This window comes from Columba livia, chromosome 1 (assembly GCF_036013475.1).
Source record: "Columba livia isolate bColLiv1 breed racing homer chromosome 1, bColLiv1.pat.W.v2, whole genome shotgun sequence".
Taxonomy (NCBI): domain Eukaryota; kingdom Metazoa; phylum Chordata; class Aves; order Columbiformes; family Columbidae; genus Columba; species Columba livia.
The window spans coordinates 195,652,388-195,671,184 of NC_088602.1; the positions used below are offsets into that span (position 1 = coordinate 195,652,388).

At 38.5% G+C, this 18,797-nt stretch overlaps 1 protein-coding gene across 14 annotated transcripts in view; it reads right to left on the reverse strand.

Moving 5' to 3' along the window:
- Positions 1-18,797, reverse strand: part of KIF21A (kinesin family member 21A) — a 95,723-nt gene that overhangs the window by 9,284 nt on the left and 67,642 nt on the right. For 4 of the 14 annotated variants that reach the window (XM_065048996.1, XM_065048994.1, XM_065049002.1 and 1 more), the window contains 11 exons: positions 18,445-18,465; positions 14,505-14,565; positions 14,249-14,303; positions 12,652-12,869; positions 8,059-8,169; positions 7,387-7,515; positions 5,768-5,806; positions 3,614-3,750; positions 1,542-1,722; positions 1,033-1,197; positions 212-329 (listed from right to left, as the gene is read on the reverse strand). In XM_065048996.1, coding sequence (XP_064905068.1) covers positions 212-329; positions 1,033-1,197; positions 1,542-1,722; positions 3,614-3,750; positions 5,768-5,806; positions 7,387-7,515; positions 8,059-8,169; positions 12,652-12,869; positions 14,249-14,303; positions 14,505-14,565; positions 18,445-18,465 — 1,235 coding nt within the window. The remainder of the gene's footprint in view (positions 1-211; positions 330-1,032; positions 1,198-1,541; positions 1,723-3,613; positions 3,751-5,767; positions 5,807-7,386; positions 7,516-8,058; positions 8,170-12,651; positions 12,870-14,248; positions 14,304-14,504; positions 14,566-18,444; positions 18,466-18,797) is intronic. The other 10 variants (XM_065048998.1, XM_065048995.1, XM_065049007.1 and 7 more) reach the window with 6 other exon arrangements.

Below are 18,797 nucleotides of genomic sequence, written 5' to 3' on the forward strand. Positions count from 1 at the left end.
ACTACAGAAAGCCATCCAAATAAAAAAAAAGAAACAACACTGAAATGATAAGCATTGATTAAGACTGAACATTATCCATAATCTATAACTGATAAAGAATTTCCATTTTGGCTGCCACATTTCAGATAGAGATGTGAGTCACTTCTGCTGAAGCCTGCATCCCATGCTGATGTGAAGAGTTAAAAGAAATAAGCAAATACTAATGGTTTACCTTTATATAATGATCCTTCGAACCAGTGACAATAAGATCTTGTCCATTGGAAATTCGATCTACAGTAAGGCACATAACAGGACCCTGGTGACCAGTTAACTTTCCTGTAGACTGAAATCTTCAAGAAAAAGAATAAATGAGGATTTGTTATTTGTCCATACATCCAATACAGTCTATAGCACAATTTCTACCAGATTGGATCTTTTTATTTTCCCTTATGTCTTCACTATTCATGTCTATTGCTCCATGGGTAAATGTTAAATGTAAACAAAAGCTTATATTTATGTAAAATAATAATTTCTAGTAATAATTAAAATAATAATATTCATAAATAATAAAATAAAATAAAAATTTTAATAATGAAATAAAAATAATAATTTTAAACAATAGAAGGAAAGACAAATCAAAGTATTTTCTGTGTTTTGAATGCACTCTTTAGGTGTGGGTTCTGTTTGGAAAACTGCTATTATAGTATGGCTGTCATAGTTCCATATTATATTACATAACATCAAATTTTCATAATCTCATCACCAATTATTAATCAGGATTCATGCATCTGTCTCCTTACAAGAGTCTGTTTTATAGTGCTTGTCTTAACAAAACCTTGTGTTTTTCCAATTGTTTTTTGCTGAAACAATTTACCATAACCTTAACACATGAGGAAATCATGAGCACCTCCACATATGTGGAGTCAATCCACACCTTGACCATATTTTGCCTGGGTTATGGATGTTACCATAAACAGGAAACATTTCATTGACTTTGCGTCGTATGCACATGTAATCATCTAAAGAGCATTCTCTTCTGCTAGTGTTCAGTACCTTTTCAGGTCCCACATCCTCACTGAGTTTCCAGCAGCTGCATAAAGGAACGTGCCAGTTGGATTTAGTGCAATTTGATTGATCTGGTTCTCCCCAGCTGGGATAGCGACTGTTCTGTTAGTACTTGCCGAGCACACATCACCAGGCATCGCTTGGCCCGAAGATCTGAATACAGGGAGGAAGAAGAAAAAAAAACACAAATTGCTACATCATGTTTTTCCTGCTTTGCATACTGTTCAAAACCAAATCTATTTACCTGAGCAAAGAGGCTGCAAGCCAATTATGAATAGAGAATATTTGGCAAAACACTATAGGCATGAATGCAAATTGTTTCATGTTTCCATATATTACCAGTGCACCATAGTGACTTAGCCTGCACACACATAGAAAGCTTCCAGCCTCAGTGTACTTGAATTACACTATGCTGCATTACTGAATTAAATCTAATAAAATTTACCTAAAATTGAGACTGATTTAAACCCTTGGCATTTGAGGTTTAGCATACTTACGTCAATGTCCGAATACACTTAGCAGAATCTCTGATGTCCCACACCTTGATATAGGAGGTTGAGACTGTGAAGACCAGGCTAGTGTAGTTGCAATATTTTATGGAAACAACATTATTTGGATGACCCCCTAGAGACATAATCTCTTGTCCAGTTACCAGATTCCAGACTTTACAGGTACGATCTAAATAAAGACAAGTAAACAGGAGGGACAAAACTATTTAAGAACTCCACAGAAAACTCATGCTTTTTTAAAACTCAGTAACTTAAAAAATCAGTACATGCGTTCATTTGTAGTCATCCATACCCCTCCCTTTAGGTAGGCACTACAGAAAACAGCTAAATTAAATAGATCTTGAAGAATACACATGATCATCACCCACCATCAAAAGTAAGCAAGGTTAATCATTAAATTTTGTGCATTCAAGACATGCGTGTTAGCTCCCACAGCATTTCAGAAGGATAAAATTCCACCTCAAGGAAAGTGAAGATACAGACAGTTTTGAGGCTATAAACTTTGGATGATGACAGATCAAGAGAAAACCCCAACTTTTAATTCAGGAATTCAAGGACGTAGTTCAAGAGGCACTTTGAGGCTCAACACCACAGAGTAATGACTGCCATAACAAAACTACAAAGGTAAGCCATCTAAACTATTCAGTGCTTTAGAACCCTCTGAAAATCACAGCATAAGTGCTTTAGTCACAGCTTTCATTCAGTAGCAAAGGTATTTAAGTACTGTGACCTTTTGTGTACTAAAATCCCAAATGCATAAAAGTTTTCAAGAATTTTGCAACACAAATGGAGAGCACAGGAAACTCTGTTGTACCATGTCTGTACCATCCCATATATTTTCAGAAGCACATTGTTACTCAAATAAGTGGAGAGAATGAAGTAGTAGTTATAATAGCACAAAGAAAGGAAGTGTACCAAGAATTGTCAGACATTAAAAAAAAAAAAAAAAAAAAAAAAGAGTGTGTCTTCCTATTTTTAACAGCCCACAAGTAGAATAGCCATTAGCAATGGAAAACCTGCATCTGGATGAGGTTATCTCTGGGTTAATATAGGGATAAAAAGGATGCCCTGAAATTTCAAGGTTTATTCATTATGTGTACAGATGAAAAGGAGAGTCTCCCTGTCAGGAGGTGTTAACTTCTTCCAGCCACCACTCTAGCTCCCCTTAGCTTTCGGTACTTCAAGAAAAGGAAAAAAATTAAAAAGAAATAAAAATCACAGATTATCACACAGGTTGGGAGACTCTATTTGGGAGAAATAGAGTCTGCCATAGCTTCAGCTGCACAATTAAGAATATAACAAGTCTTTTATCATAAGTATCTCATATGAAAAGGACTAGAGAAAAAGAATATGCAAAAAAACACTTTTTGAGCTATATTTAAAAGAGTATTCATGAAAAATGACCATTGAGGTCTGGTTATGTTATCTTCAAGCCAAAATGGGTGATTACAGTGCAAAGTCAGACAGGAAGAAAATGTTTTCTTCCAAAACACTGTTTCTGCCACATTGAGGCAGTTCATAGACTGGTGGCACCATCCAGCACAGAATTCAGTGACTACTAAAAACCCAGTTCCTCCCACAACAGCCATACAACTCTTATGCCCACAAGAGATGGGCAACAAGACCACAGGGGAAGCAGAAAACGCCCTTAGTTCTGCTAGAAGAATCAACTATGGTGCAAAGACTCTGTTCAACTCTGTAGATAGCACAGGCAAAGATGTGCTAATTCCCACCTCTGTCCCTACCCTGAGGTATTACTTTGTACTGCACATCAGGTGTGCACATGTTACCCTGATTGTTTCCATCATATCACTCAAGAAATGTTAATGTTATTCTCAATAGATACTTTTTTCCACTACAAATAAACAGCCGATTACTACCCATTGGAATTAAAAACCTGTAGATAATTACTGTAAATCCTTCTTGAGCTTATGTTACAAAATGGATCCTCACAATTTCCACCGTGTTTACAGCCCTGAGCACAAGCAGAGAATTTCACAACATCCCATGCTGCCAAAGCAGCCTCTGTAGGCAGCACAGACGCATGGAGCTTGCCCAACCTTTAGATCCAGTGAAGAGAAGATCATCAGTTGCATCCACACAAAGCACAGCCTTGGTATGGCCTTCAGCTGTATAAATACACTGAAGTGGGGATGATCGAATGCATTTTAAAGCAGGGAATGGGTTGATTATCCCCCTAAAGACAAGAAGAAAATGTGAGTTGGGCATAGTAATAGACACAAAAGTATTTTATTTAAATGCAGTGGAAAAATTAATCTAATTTTCTTACATGTGAGGGCAGAACAGCTGAATGCCTTTCATAAACTATGGAAGGATCTTTACTTTTTAGCTTCAACAAGTGCCAACTCTGGACTATCAGTTAAAGCAAATGACATACAAAAACAAATGAAAAAAAGACAAGACACTGAATGTTTGGTGCACAGGTAAGCCTGTATAATGCTGAAAGACCCAGGATCCTTAAAGCTCCTGGATGCCTAGGACAAACCTTACGACTGCAAATTGCATCAATCTAAATAGGGCATCTGAAAAAATGGTGCAAATTTATGGTATCTTGCCAATTCCAAACTAAACAGGCATTTCACATCAGCTGCCTTCTAGAGGAAGGCCTGAGGAATTGCTGCTAACTTGTATGCCTGAGGAAGGTTCCTACTGCACCTGTACCCAACACCACTCTTGTACTCAAATGGCTAAACAGGATTGTGGTTGGAATACAGACAGCTCAGAGGAATCTTCCTGGGGATTTGTAGCTAGTTGTGTGGTGGTGCCAAAAGACTAACTCAGGCTGAAAAAAAGCACCAGAGTTCATCCCCAAATAAAAATTATTTAGCAGTCTAAAATCCCATGCATACTGCTACACACACAGACCCCGCTGATTTCTGTGAAGTGTAGAAAAGCCTCAAGGTAATGTGCACAAACATGCAACACAATGCTGTGACCTGATCTGCTTGCAGAGAAGACTCATGGTCATGCTCTTCTGCATATTACACATGTAACTGTGAGGAAAAGGAACCAAGCCATAGCCCTATCTCACACACATACACAAGTGTCAGGTGCTTTAGAAAATGCGAAAACTCCATAATATTGCCCAGAACCTTGCTACAGGAAGGAAAAAAGTCCTTCCTGATACTATCTAACTTTGTGACAATTGGCTGGTTTATCTAGTAGAGTCTTTGAAATTATTATATAATACATTTTTACTGCTCAGGACATCTTCATTCATATAATTCATTACTCCACAATCCTTTTATATATTTTACTAATATTAATATTGCCTTAAATTGTTTGACATTATTGCCTCATTTAGGAAAGGCTTTCACCTTTCAATCTGCATCTTCCTATGTTTTCAAGAGTACAGGAACACCTTACGTTATTCTTATTATTAGTTTATGTCTCTATGCTTTTGTTTTCTAACACCATCGAAAACTAACATGGTTTTCTCTGTAGTATTCCCCAGCGGATCACACTGCCTCTAGGCCAAGTTACTCCTGCTGCTGTTCTCACCCACACATTCCCTTGACAAACCATGTAAAATACATGTCCCAGAGCTATTTATCTGCCTGTGTACAGTGCTCTGAAATCTACAGACACCACACGCTACAACTGCTACAAGGACAAGACAAAGTCACCATCATATTATTATGAGTCCTTTGACTGCCCTTCTTGGTAAACCAATTTTTCACTGAGTACCAAAATCCTGAGCCACAGGTTAGGAACCTGAGTGGGGACATCTCTTTCACCTCTTAAGCCACTGCACATTCTGTCAGAAAGACATAATAAAAAACCTATGGGTTTTCATTTACTCTAGAATTTCATTTTTAGTGAGTGACCAAAGCATACAACTGAACGAGAAAAAACAAAGAAGAGAGAAGCACACAAAACCTAAGAAAATGTCTGCTCCTCTTTTTTTAAAGAAAACAAAAAGAGAGAAAGAATATGTCTAAGGGAGAGTTTACACCATACTTCATTTGAAAAGAAAAAACCTGACATGCTCAACACAATAAAGAACACCCTAAAAAAAGAAGAGGGAGAGACATGCTTGACCAAAATCGCAGATTTTTAAACTTCTGGCAAAAGCAAAAGAGATGCAGTGCACAAGTATCAGGAAAAGTCATGCAGCAAAATGAAATTTCCTAAGAACTGGACTAACTTCAGTGAGAGACGCCAGGAAAACAGAAAAGAGAAAGAGAAAGTACCTGTGTACCTCCGACAGAGAGGAATCACTTTCATCAGACCTACAATCAACAGTGGTGGAATTGTGAGGAGAAAGAATATAGGTATCAGCAAAGTAAAGCCTCCATAGGAGAAGAACAAACAACAGCATGGCCAATTCAGAAAAGCAATGCAAATCCACATACAGTGTGCAGCATTGCTCATGGTATACCTTAGATCTCTGATAATATGGGGCTGGGGGGAAATCAACCTTAAAACAGCACTCTCAGTAGTAGGTTACACTGGTAGACTGTCTCAGCACAAGAATCTGAATAACACCAGCTGAGCCATTTCTTATTTCCCCAACATATTCTTACAGAAGTAAAGGCAACAATGTAAAAGGAGAAGATTGATCCATAATCTAGCCTCCGTAACATAGTGCTTGTTGAAAATGTCAAAAGAAAAAAAAATCTGAATATCAATGCCTGTTAGGTGTAGAAGAAACATGTAAAATGTTAATCATAGAACATAAATATTAAACATATTGATAACCCACTGAAATAAGAACACCAATTTGCAAATGATCCTAAGTTCAAAATTCTTCACCTCTCATTTTCAAAAACATTTAAAAATAAAAGAAGAGAAAATACACATAAAGAAAGAAATCACACTCCATGAACATTTGCAGTATGTCTTAAGATGTCCTTCATTTTCAACTCGAATCAAACAGACTCAGCAGTTTCAATTTGACTTCAAAGTCAGTCCAGAGAAAATGAAAAGGGTTAGGTGGGAGTTAGCAGTAAGGTAAAGGTAACATAGCTGAGAGATAAAGAAGTTATAAGCACAGTTGAAAGCCTTGCAAACTACTGCTTGCTATGTGGTGACTCTGCAGAACACTAGAAAAAAAGCAAAGTTTTATAAAAAACAGTAGTGTAAACAGACAGGAGCAAATTCTTGTCGTGCTACAGTCAAAACTAAAGGTTTATTCTAAGTTTAAGCTGCAGTTCTTGGTGCCGCACGGCATTAGTATCAGTACCGAAACCTGTAACAAAGATTCTGCTCAAGTCAAGTCTGCTGCAATTTGGAGTAAGGCTCCTAACAGATGCTTGACATGCAAGGAAACTCAGCTCCATTTTTCCTAAGGTATGACTATCATCTGCTCCTCCAGATCACCTACTGAACTCAGTCTGTTCAATAATTTGGATAATCTCTAAACAATTGTGTTCTAGCCATCTCAACATCCCATCCTCCAGGGTGCTGTTGTGACGGCCCTCAGAGCAACACTGGAGCAACCAAATAACTGTCAAAAGCACCATTTCCTAAATTGCCAGCTAAATTCTACTTTTAGGTATAAACACGCACACAAATACACATACATCTAAGAATTTTACTGTTCTTTTATATTTTGGGTTTTAAACTACAAATACCAGACATAGCCTAGAAAACAGGAAACAAGGTTCAGCAGGAAATTGCTTTTCTTGAATTTTCACAATGGTTCCATGGGAGTCTACAGTATTTTCTTTGAAAACTACACGCAAACACAAGAAACGTCTCCTCCTGTCCTGCAGGAGAAGGGCAAAATATCTAACAGATACTACACTGATAACTTGAGCATACTTTGCAATTCCCTGGTTGGGGGCTGAGGCTTCCCTCTGTGACTTACTTATCCTGCTGAACTGATGTGTTTCCCTGAGAAACAGTAAGACGACTAAAAACATTCATTTCATTACGGGGCCGGCTTGGTGGGGAAGTAGGAGGTGACAGACTAGCCTCTGGGGCTCCAGAATCTGAGCTACAAGAAAAAAAGAACATCTTCTTTAACAGGTTATGAATGGTTAGAGAAGTTAAATGCAACATGCCTCAAATGTTAGATGCCCTTTTCTTAAGCGAATAAATAAAGTTATAATGCTAGCTACAGATATTTCCCATATAAGTCAATAAACTGCTGCGGAGTGCAAGGTGACACAACGTTCAAAGTTTATGTGCAAACAGCGAAAGATCCAGGCAGAAAGCACACATATGTAAAATGAAGAAATTATTATAAAACTGCAGTTTCTTAGAGAAATTGATTACTTCCATTTAGTAATAACAACAAAAAAAAATCATTTGCAAGTGTTCCAAAGGACATAGTCTTAGGGCTCTGCTCCCAAGTTATTTTGTACAGAAAAATACTCTGGAAAAAAATAATCCACATATGGAAGTTAAGCAGAGAATCATTTCACTGTCTAAAATATAAACTGCCTTAGAATTAAATAAATACAAAAATACAGATTTATTTTTTCAGGAAAATATACCCAAGGTTTAAATTATGTCAGAGAAAATAAAAGAATCTTACAGTTTTTGTTCTTTTGCCTTTGTCTTTTCCATCGTTTTCTCATAGACTTTTCTCTTGGCTAAAGGTGAAGGCTCAGGTATCTTCTTCTCTGACAGAGATGGTTGTCTAGAACTAAAGCAAGAGGAATAATTATCTAACTTACAAACTTGCTTTTCTTACGTGAACTGTCATTCTCCCATTCAGATTTCAAATTTCAGAATGCACTTTATCATTATCTCTTGCGTTTATGGACTCACATGTTCTCACATTTTAATATGAAAACACACCAAGTTTATTAACTTTCATAGTTCATCAACATATGAAGGGCCAGATACTGAATACACAAAGGAAAGCTACTAATTCAACAATAAAGAGGTGACTAAAAGAAACACAGTAGAGTATGCTTCTCAAATATAGATCACAGAAAATACGGATGTTCTGATTAAGATCTAAAATTTCAGATTCCACAACTTTCACCTACAATAGACCACTTAAATACATGAGAACAGGAAAATCATGATGACTTTCACATATGAACTTCGTATTAACATATTCATGTTTCAATATCAAATTCAAAACCAGGAAGTGAGAAGAAGTATTTTGCATTTACAGCCTGACTACTATAATAACACTGCCTCTCTTTGTCTCCTCTTCTCTTCCTTCTTGCTGTCCATCCTTCCTTCGTCTCTCTAGTTATTGCTCTGACATAATTCAAGTTCACAGTCACTAGGGTCTTTGTCCCAACCTTTTACTCCCCATTAAAAATAGCAAAAGGATGAAAAATATACTATTAATGCTCACACCCAAATGTCATCATTTCACCACAGCCAGATAAAAAAAGAAGGGCATGTGGATGGTCTCCTCCCTTCTGAACTCCCATTTCTCACTAGCCGGGCAACTGGAAAAGCAACTTTGGCTTTGGTTCAACACACACACACAAAAAGTGATAAAGTTGTTTCTGTAAGGACCAGAAATACGCACCAAAAGAGAAAAAGCAGATTCTGAAAGTGCTTTCGTGCCACGCAACTTTATTAAGCAAAGTTCAGTTGGCAGGTCACCTGTTTGACATGGTTATCAGCATCTGTTCTCAGAGCTCTATGGACTCTGGATCTACACTGCTGTAGCTTCTCTACAAGAGTGAAGCTGTACCAGGTCTGTGCTATATGAAATCCTCCTGGGAACTGGCATGCAGGATAACATGATTTAACAAGGACAGCACAACCAAGAACAGCTGCTTGACTCAAGTAGCTGAGGCTGCCTGAAGCAATCACATGGACACTGAACACAAGCCCTAACTGGAAAGAGAAGGTCCTAACTGGAAAGAGAGGGTCCTAACTGGAAAGAGAGGGTCCTAACTGGAAAGAGAGGGTCCTAACTGGAAAGAGAGGGTCCTAACTGGAAAGAGAGGGTCCTAACTGGAAAGAGAAGGTCCTAACTGGAAAGAGAAGGTCCTAACTGGAAAGAGAAGGTCCTAACTGGAAAGAGAAGGTCCTAACTGGAAAGAGAAGGTCCTAACTGGAAAGAGAAGGTCCTAACTGGAAAGAGAAGGTCCTAACTGGAAAGAGAAGGTCCTAACTGGAAAGAGAAGGTCCTAACTGGAAAGAGAAGGTCCTAACTGGAAAGAGAAGGTCCTAACTGGAAAGAGAAGGTCCTAACTGGAAAGAGAAGGTCCTAACTGGAAAGAGAAGGTCCTAACTGGAAAGAGAAGGTCCTAACTGGAAAGAGAAGGTCCTAACTGGAAAGAGAAGGTCCTAACTGGAAAGAGAAGGTCCTAACTGGAAAGAGAAGGTCCTAACTGGAAAGATCTAGTGGCAAGAGTTGTGTGCAGATCCTAGAGCTCCCCTGGTGTCTTCAAGAGGTAGGAAACAGAGGACAAGTGATAACCTGTCTGGTTTTGCACAAAAGTATAGCAGTTAAAGTACAAAAAAAAAAAAAAGGGGGAGAAGGTGGGTTCAATTCTCTCCTCAAGGCCAGAGCACCCTTTTCTCTGCAGGGCTCCTTTACTTCTAGGCATACTCTGCAAAGGACACAGAAAGAGGGGGAACAGGACACAATACCTGTCTCTTTATGATGGACCAGTATGCATTTAGGAATGTAAAAAGTACCGGGGTTACAAGGTGAATCCTGTGATAGGCCTGACAGCTAGATCTTTCAGCAAGGATGACAAACTTGGACTACAGTCTCCCCTGCCATGGTTGCCCTATGAGTCTTCTGTGAAGTTATTAGACTAAATAAATCACACCAGAAACCCAAACTCAAGCTCCTCTGCCTCACACCAGTGTCCTGCATACCCAGACATGGAGTCAACTCCCTTTGCTCACACTCTAACTGCCCCTTGAGTCTTCCATCTTTGACTCCAGAGTGACACGTCCTCAGAAGAAGGTGCAAAGAGCATGCTCATATTATGAATTCCTTTTGACAGCCTGGAAATACAAGTATTCTAAAAATGCAGCAGTATTCCCAAGCATAGATGTAAAAAACAGGTGCATTATGTCAATCACCTGAATGAAAAGGAGCAAGAGACACACCTAATTACAGGCTTCCATTGTCCTTTCAGATTTTCCAGGACATAAGACATCTGACGAGCTGGCACAAAACCTACAGGAGGTCACTCTAGTCTGAAGAGGCTGCTGTAGATGAGTTTAGAATATCAAAGGACAATGGCACTATCCATCTTTGTGAACAGAATTCCAACCAAAATAACTGTTGCCCAGGTGCATTTAGGCACCTGTCTGAATCACCACAGATCCAAGAAAATTGAGGGGTTTCCAAAGTAGAGCAGTTTGTACATATAAAGACACCTAGATTTGCCCCATAGCATATAATTAACTTCTGCCACTTTGAGAATGTGTATTTTGGATCACTGTTACTGCATCTACATCCCTGAATGCCACTTCGGTAAGTTGCACAAGGGAGGTAATATTTATTGCAGATAAGACCACAATCTGCTCCAGATAACGTATTTTATTATACAATATGACAGCACTACAGACCCCTATAGGAGGGCCAGATGGCTGACAAAGAGAAGCTTTCTTCAACAATGACCAGTGACCAGCAAAAATAGTAACACCGTATAAAGTATACTGAGTTCTAGTTTTGAAAAAGCATCTAAATTGCAGTAAGAAGCCACTGCAGACTGATTGTGGGAATTTCTGGTCACTTATCTGCTAAGACATGATCAATAACAAACCAAAATATACATGAGGCATACTGCTGATGAAACTGATTTACTGACAGCGCATAACTCTTTAATGCTCACAGAATACAGTTTTTGTAAAATCCCATTTTGCCTCATTGCTGGCTCGCTTTCGCAAATACATTCTAGCAGATGGAGAGAGGCAAAAGTTGGTATTACCTGAGTCTTGGATGCCAGGTCATAACACTTGACGTTTTTAATCTTGAAGCTTCAAGAGTCCCTAGTGATCTCACACTAACTGCTGAAAACAGTGGGTTTCTCCACCTATCCTCACCCCCAAGAGCATTCTTTCCAAGCAGATTCTACTGGTAAAACGCACTGAAGCCATCCGCATGGGTTAATAATTACTGTCAGCAGCATTCTGCTGTTCATGATTGCCACCTCAAGCAGGTGCTAGAAATACACAGTAAAAATAATGCAAACTGCAAATGTACATTAGGAGGAGACTGCTGTAAAAATATTATGCAAATAGGACAGATGGGTAGTGAAAGATGTCTAATTCCAGGATCTGTAATATGAGGATAGCTATGGGGCACAGCTTTTCCATATTGCTGAACGTGGCAAGCGCATCCGGTTTACGCATGAGCTTGTGCAATATAGGAGCTAGTACCTAAAAAGCCAAGAAAAGGGTCTCTAGCAGTGAATGGCTAATAACCAACAGTGATACCAGTAGATATAAAAAAGAACAGCAAGAGCAAGCGAAAAAAAGAGAGTGCATGTGAGAGACAGCTGTTGGTCCCAAAGTAAAAAGACAAAAATATTTTTTAGTTATATTCAGCATCAAGTAATACTTTTAATTAGTAAATCTGTTCTGCAGGTAGCTGCCACCTGCAAATAGAATTTATTTTTGAGAATTCATAATATCCAACATGTTTCCTTCACCTTTACACTTGTGTGCTCTATTATTGCATAGACTGAGTAATTTTAAGCACAATCCACACAAGATGACTCATAGAAAGATTTCACTTAATAGTTAGGACTGTATACAGATACTATTACTGCATTATGTAAGTCTTTGGGCTGGGTCGTGGGGCATTTGGTTTTTTTAAATCTCTGCTGTTCTAAGCAGATTCTCACTAGCTCCCTAAAATGTGCATTTCCCATAGCACTAATATAGCAAAGTATCTAACATATGACATGGATTTTTCCAGCTACTTAGAAACAAGGCTACAGTAATTTTACTATGTCAAAGCAACTTAATAGAACTTGTATATTCATTAAGAAACACATTATTTACAACAGTGCATTTATATTTTCTAGAATGGTGATAGTAGAAAAGGAGGAGCTTTGTCAGTATTATTAGGCAAGCTTCAAGTATATCAATCTCCTTTGTAAAGTTAAAATAATAGATTAAAAGAAACTGGCAACATGCATTTTTTAAAAGCAAAGGATAATTAGTACAGCATGGCCAAACTTACATGCTGCCTATTTTAGAAGGTAAGCCAGATGGTGGGGGAATAAACTCTCTGTCCCTAGCAGAAGTATCATTTGTGTCAGCAGCCATCCCACTTGCTTGGTTTTCTGCAACTGATGCAAGAGAGCCAGCCAAAGTAGAGTCTGCAGCACTGATTTCAGAGACTAAATCACTGCTGTCCGCATACAGCAACTCCATCTGGGTCGTGGTCCTCCGGCGGGCCTAGAGACAAATAAAAACCAAGTTGCGACTTAAACATCTCATGCTATATGTCTAGAGCGCTACATTTAAGCGTAGCATTGGCTGGTAGTTTACATCCCACTACCTTTCGAAAGTAAACCAAGGAGTTCACCTCTACTTTGGCAACAATTTCAGAGGAGGCAAGTCAAATTCAACAGCATGAGATACTGATTTGACAACTGGTTTCCAAGGATATCCTTTCAACCAAGTACAAGTGACTGTCAATAATACAGTAGTACAATATTACTCTCCTAAGGTTTATCCAAATGAAATGTTGTAAGGCAGAGAGGAATACAGCAAAATGTAAATCTAAATAGCTATAATTATACTAGTGTGACTTCTTACACTGATGCTTCTTCCGATTTACAAACTCTGCTTCTTCCTTAGTTTTGTCACTTCAAGAGTACTTTAAGCCAATGTGAATTAGGATTTGCTCAGCGTTTCAACAATTTGAAAACAGAAAACCTCACAAAGGAGCCAAGCTTTGTGCAACACAGTCCTTCCTTAAAAAAAAGGATTACACATGCTAGGTGTGATGATGCTGTGAAATAAAGATCTGTTCCTCAGGGAAAGAAAGGACACTGGGGAGGACAAAGATCCAGTCTGAACAGAGCCATTACAAAAATGACACGTTCATTTTATGCCAACATTTTCAAACTCAGTTTACCTGCCTAAAGACCTGCACACCAATGAATGGCACCAATAATGCAACAGGCAACCTAGATATATTCCTCTAAAGCCAACTGCAGTTAGAAGAGTGGAGGCTAAGCTTCTATTTGATTGCAAACTCAGTTTATGCTCCGGTGAGCATAAAAGCAAAATCACAATCAGTGCACATTTCCGGTTCCTGCTGCCATTAATATTAAACTGCAGTCAGCCTAGATACGTTCCTCCAATGCCAACTGTAATTAAGAGCTTGAAGGTCAAACATATGTCTATTTTATAAACTTCCTTTACAATCCTATGACCACAGAAGCGAATAGCAAATAAACTTGTTCACAGTTCCCACTGGCATTAAACTGCAGCCTAACTAATACTAAGCTGCAAATCTGTTCCAGTTCTGAGTGCTATTAATTGGGAGAACATCTCTCTTTCTGAAACTGTAAAAATTCAACCACAAAATATTGAGAAAGTATATTTTTATATTGGCTTCTCGGGGAGAATATAACAAAAAAGCATATTATATAAAAATCACATGAAGAGTACATCTATTCACCTTTTGCATGTCTTTATTCATTAATGTCTCTAGAGCAAAGCCAGAGCGTTCTCTAGAAGGTGCCATTAAAATATGAATTACTACAGAATCACAGAATCATTTAAAAGACACGTAGATGAATTATTATCATCATTGTACAGCCTACCTTGCTTTTGGGTTTGACTTCACCACAAAGCTTCAAAAGATCTGAAGATAATGAACTGAAAGAAAAATTGCATCACAGTTAGAAACAAAATAGTCATATTTTTGCAGGCTATTTTTATTTGGTCCTCCTTTCTACTGAAATGGTGGGTGAAATGTAATGAAACAATGTCAGAAGTATCTTCTAAAGCATACAGGATTGGTTACAAAAAGAGGAAACTACAGTAATTTTTCTAGAACCAGATCTAAAGATTGCTCACCTTCCTTCTGTCCCAGGACTATGCAGTGGGGCATCCTCATCAGTACTATCTTCCAAATTTTCTAGAAAATTTCCAAGAGAATAATGTTAGTCTGTCTACCTTCAACAGGACATGCAGGTTTTAAGCACTACACAAACACCTCAGACAATGTTGAACATAGATGAACAGCATACAAAAGACAGGGATTTTCAAAATACCTTGACTATTTGCTAGGCAGTCCCAAATGAATTTTCCTGGTATCTAAACTAAGTTTTTTCATACAATCTAAATAAATCATACACCTAGACATACTACCTAGACATACTGTGCCAAATGTGGTCTGCTATTTATCACAGCAAAGCAACAGGGATGACAGAAAATCAGAAATAAATTCTAGAAGGAAGTCTGGAAGAAAGAAGATAAAGCAAAGGAAATTAACTGCAAGAGATAGAACAGACAGGATTGAAATAAATCCACAGTAAGGATGTTTCTTCTTGCTCTAAGACAGAATCAACCTGCTTATAATGAAAAGACTTGTATTTTTAACTATCTAGCAAGCTGAGGCACATACAGAACGGCAGCATTTGGGCTGACAAGAAGCAAACACTTTATTAGTATATCAGCATTTAGCTTTCAAAACTGGATGATGCCACTATATAATACTATAGAAGTACTTCCTAAACAGGGATTAATTGTAGTGAAGTTAACTGTAAACTGAAGCTGTTCAGTAGAAATGCTCCTGAAGTAAAATGAGTACAAAACCTGTCCACAAAAGACAAAGCCAGCATGCATGTCACACTAACACTGTCAAACACCAGATTAACATGTTTGCATGCAAAATCTGCAAAACAATCAAACTGAGACAAATCCAGGGCACATATACAATCAGTTCCAAACCACTGGGAAACCAAATCCCCTAACTTGAGTTTTATTCTGTAATAATAATATATTTTAAGCATAGTTTAAGGACATAGGTAACACATTCCTGAAAGCAAAATCCCTTATTTTTGAACATACTCATGAAATTTTAAGGATTAAATAACCTTCTCATGACATTCTATTACATTTCTTCTTTATTATTAGAGATGCTTTAAGTTTCTTTACTCAATTTCTACCATAAAGCAGATACCATTAGTATTGCATAGAAACGATTTGGCATCCGTATTAAAATAGGTTTGTCCATTTATATGTTTAAAGTGCAAGTTAATGCTTTGGAGAAAGGGAGGAAAGATATATAGTTTCCAGTTGAATTCTGAGAAGGAATAAAGAAAAGGAAAATGCTGCCTTCTTGTGTATGCTGCTACTAAAAATGTTTCCCAAAAAGTCAAAACCGTGTATCAACTTAGCACTAACAATGCACTTCAGAGGTACCCAACTGCTGTATTAGTTTTAACAATATAAACTTAATTATCATAAATACAACAATATCATAAAGAAAGCAGAGTTACAGGAATAGCACTCCGAACTTCCTTTTTTGTTCCACCCTAGATTTGAGCCCATGTTAAACCTCTTCTATACACATTATTATGCCATGTCTTCTGCAGAAGACGTGGATCTAGAATACTGCTCCTCCAAGCAAGTCACAAAAGCAGCATCAATAAAAGAAATGCTTTTTTCTTTTTAACATAAGATTGATGTTAAAGTGATGTTACTTCATCCCCTTCTCATAAAGAACTTGCAATCAGCTTTCCCAGGTAACAAAGTAGAAAGTGTGGGATGGCCACAAAAGACGGGATTGTATTTGTAGGCTCACACGCATGTGACCTGACACGTGTTGATATTTTTCTTCAGTGTGCCTGCAGTTCAGCACAGGAAGACTGCAGGAAGCCCCCCGGGTAGAAACCAGCACACAGAATCAGTGAAATGAGAAGAGGCAGAAGAATAAGATTCTGCAAGAAGTCCTGAACAAGAAGAGATGAAAGGACCAATAAAGTTAGTAGAAGCAGTACTGAGGAGTGGCTGAGGAGATTGTTAATAAACAAGTGACAGAAGAAGAGAGAAGAGCTTTTCTGATTACTTGTCTTGATCCTCTTGCAGATGCAACTGGGCAGTACCAGTAGAGTGCAGCACACCAGCACAGTTCATCCTGAGGAAATTACGTTTGACCAGCCCTCTCAAGATCTGTACAAATATGGCTGTGAGTCACATCCATGAACATCCATATTTCACAGGCAGGAAGGAAAAAAGCAGCTCCTACAATTCTTCAGAAAGCAGGAGCAACACTCCAGGACTCAAATTTGTAGTCATGTTAACTCTTCAAGAGCAGATGGGATAGCGAATGGCAGCTGGTTCTCCACACACAAGGCAGGTGTGCATTCAAAACCCATTCTGAGGGTCAAAACCTGAGCCTGTGATGTACTTTTCTGCAGACTGAACTCTTTTCTTAAGTCTACCCTTTAATGCAGGTGCACAACTACACTGAAGAATGCCCAAGCTTCTTCAAGCCAAGTGTATTCAAATGGCTTAGAACTTTTGAAGGCAAAGCCGAAAGTAGGCATCAAGGGAATGGTTCACAGGCACCCTGGAAGTGCTGCCCCTCTACTGGGGACAGGGCTGGCTGGGTAGTACCACTGGGCTGCCAGGGAGCCTGGTGAAATCAGTCTCGGGATCTGCTGCCACCCACACTTCCAGCTCTGGGAATCGTGTCAGGTCACCAGGGAGCCCTCAGCCCACAGTCCCTGCTGAGCAGCTGCCAGTCCCAGCCTTGGGGCCCCACTGAAGCCGTGTCTGAGCTCCCCGCAGCTCAGAGGGGCTGCAACACACAACCAACAGTCTGGACTTCAGTGTGGACAGAGCTGAGTATGGCATATCAGCCAAGATACACACACAGTCAAGTTTCCTTCCTATAAAGTGATAGCAGACACCTGAGCAGTTTAGGTGTTTTAAAAGACTCAGTTCATGCTTGCAAAGTGTTAAAAAGCTTTCACAATGGAGCTACTGTTCCAACGCATTTAACAAATGATTTTTCACTGCTTCAGATGCTGTTAATAAGTAAAACCCTGTCCAGGGCCAAAGAAAACACAATACTATATTCCTGACTGGAGAGGCATTGCTCTCACTCCAGCAGGGATGAACACACACATGCACACACATTAATGGTCTATTTTAGATACACTATGGTATTAATAACCACTGAGGTTCCTGAACAATACTGTCCATATGCAGGAAGATGCCCTGACACAGATTTTCTCATGCCACCCGTCAGGAAGCTGGTAAAATTCTCACCAGTTTACACCAGGTGATGATCTTTCAGGTACTATGGTTGTCTCCAAATGTTTTGGAGACGTATGCAACTAGCAAAGGACAGCATAATGGGATTAGAAGTAATGCAAGACAGCACAAAAGGAATTGTTACTGACATCAGAATTATTTTTTCAAGTTTCAAACATAGCTGATTTTGTGGCTAGGAACAAGGGAGGGGAGAAAAAGAGCAATTTATTTGGGAATCATTTAAAAAACAACAACAATCACCTCATCTCAAAATCAGTGAAGTCAGTAACTAAAGCCAATTGAAAGTGAGATATAATCTGCATCCTGTAAAATATTTACACTACAAGATAAGCTATCTGCAAAAGGTTCAAAATCACCTACGTGTTAAGAATTACCTTCTTTCAGACCTAAAAAGATGAGCAGAATGTCATAGCTACAGCAGTAGTATATCACGAAATAGCTTTATGTAGTCTGAACAAACTATAGGTTCATAAGCAGTAAGCCATAAATTTGAAATCCAGCTTTCTGTGTCCACTTCTTATCTGACTCTGACAGATCTAACTAATATGAGGGCTACGGGTGGTTTCAGAAAGGAAGAAATGCTCTGTAAGCTCATGATAATGAGTACATTTACACAATAGTTCATGCAAACTTCACAAACTCACAAATTCTAAGATGCACCAGTTAGTGAACATGAATGAATTAGTAGCTCATGCAGCTGTACAGTACACAGAAAGCTAAACATACTTACCCAATGGTATGCTATCTAGGTCTGTGTAAATAACAGCAAGAAGGAAACAAAAGCAACACTCCAATCAAAACATATCCACTTATAAAAAGAAATAAAACAAAAGTACCCAAATGTATTCTAAATTTCTTAATGTCATCTCATGAGAAGTAGAATAGATGCTGTAACAGACATGTCACTTTCAAAAATCACCAGCATGGTGATTGAACAGAACTGCATATTTAGAATGTCACATTCAGAAGTTAAAATCACAGCAAATTGTAAACACAGCCTTTTCTAGAAAAAAAACAAGCAGATTACTTGAATTTAAAAGTCTCAAGAATAAAAAAACCCTTCTTTATTTCCTACATTCCACT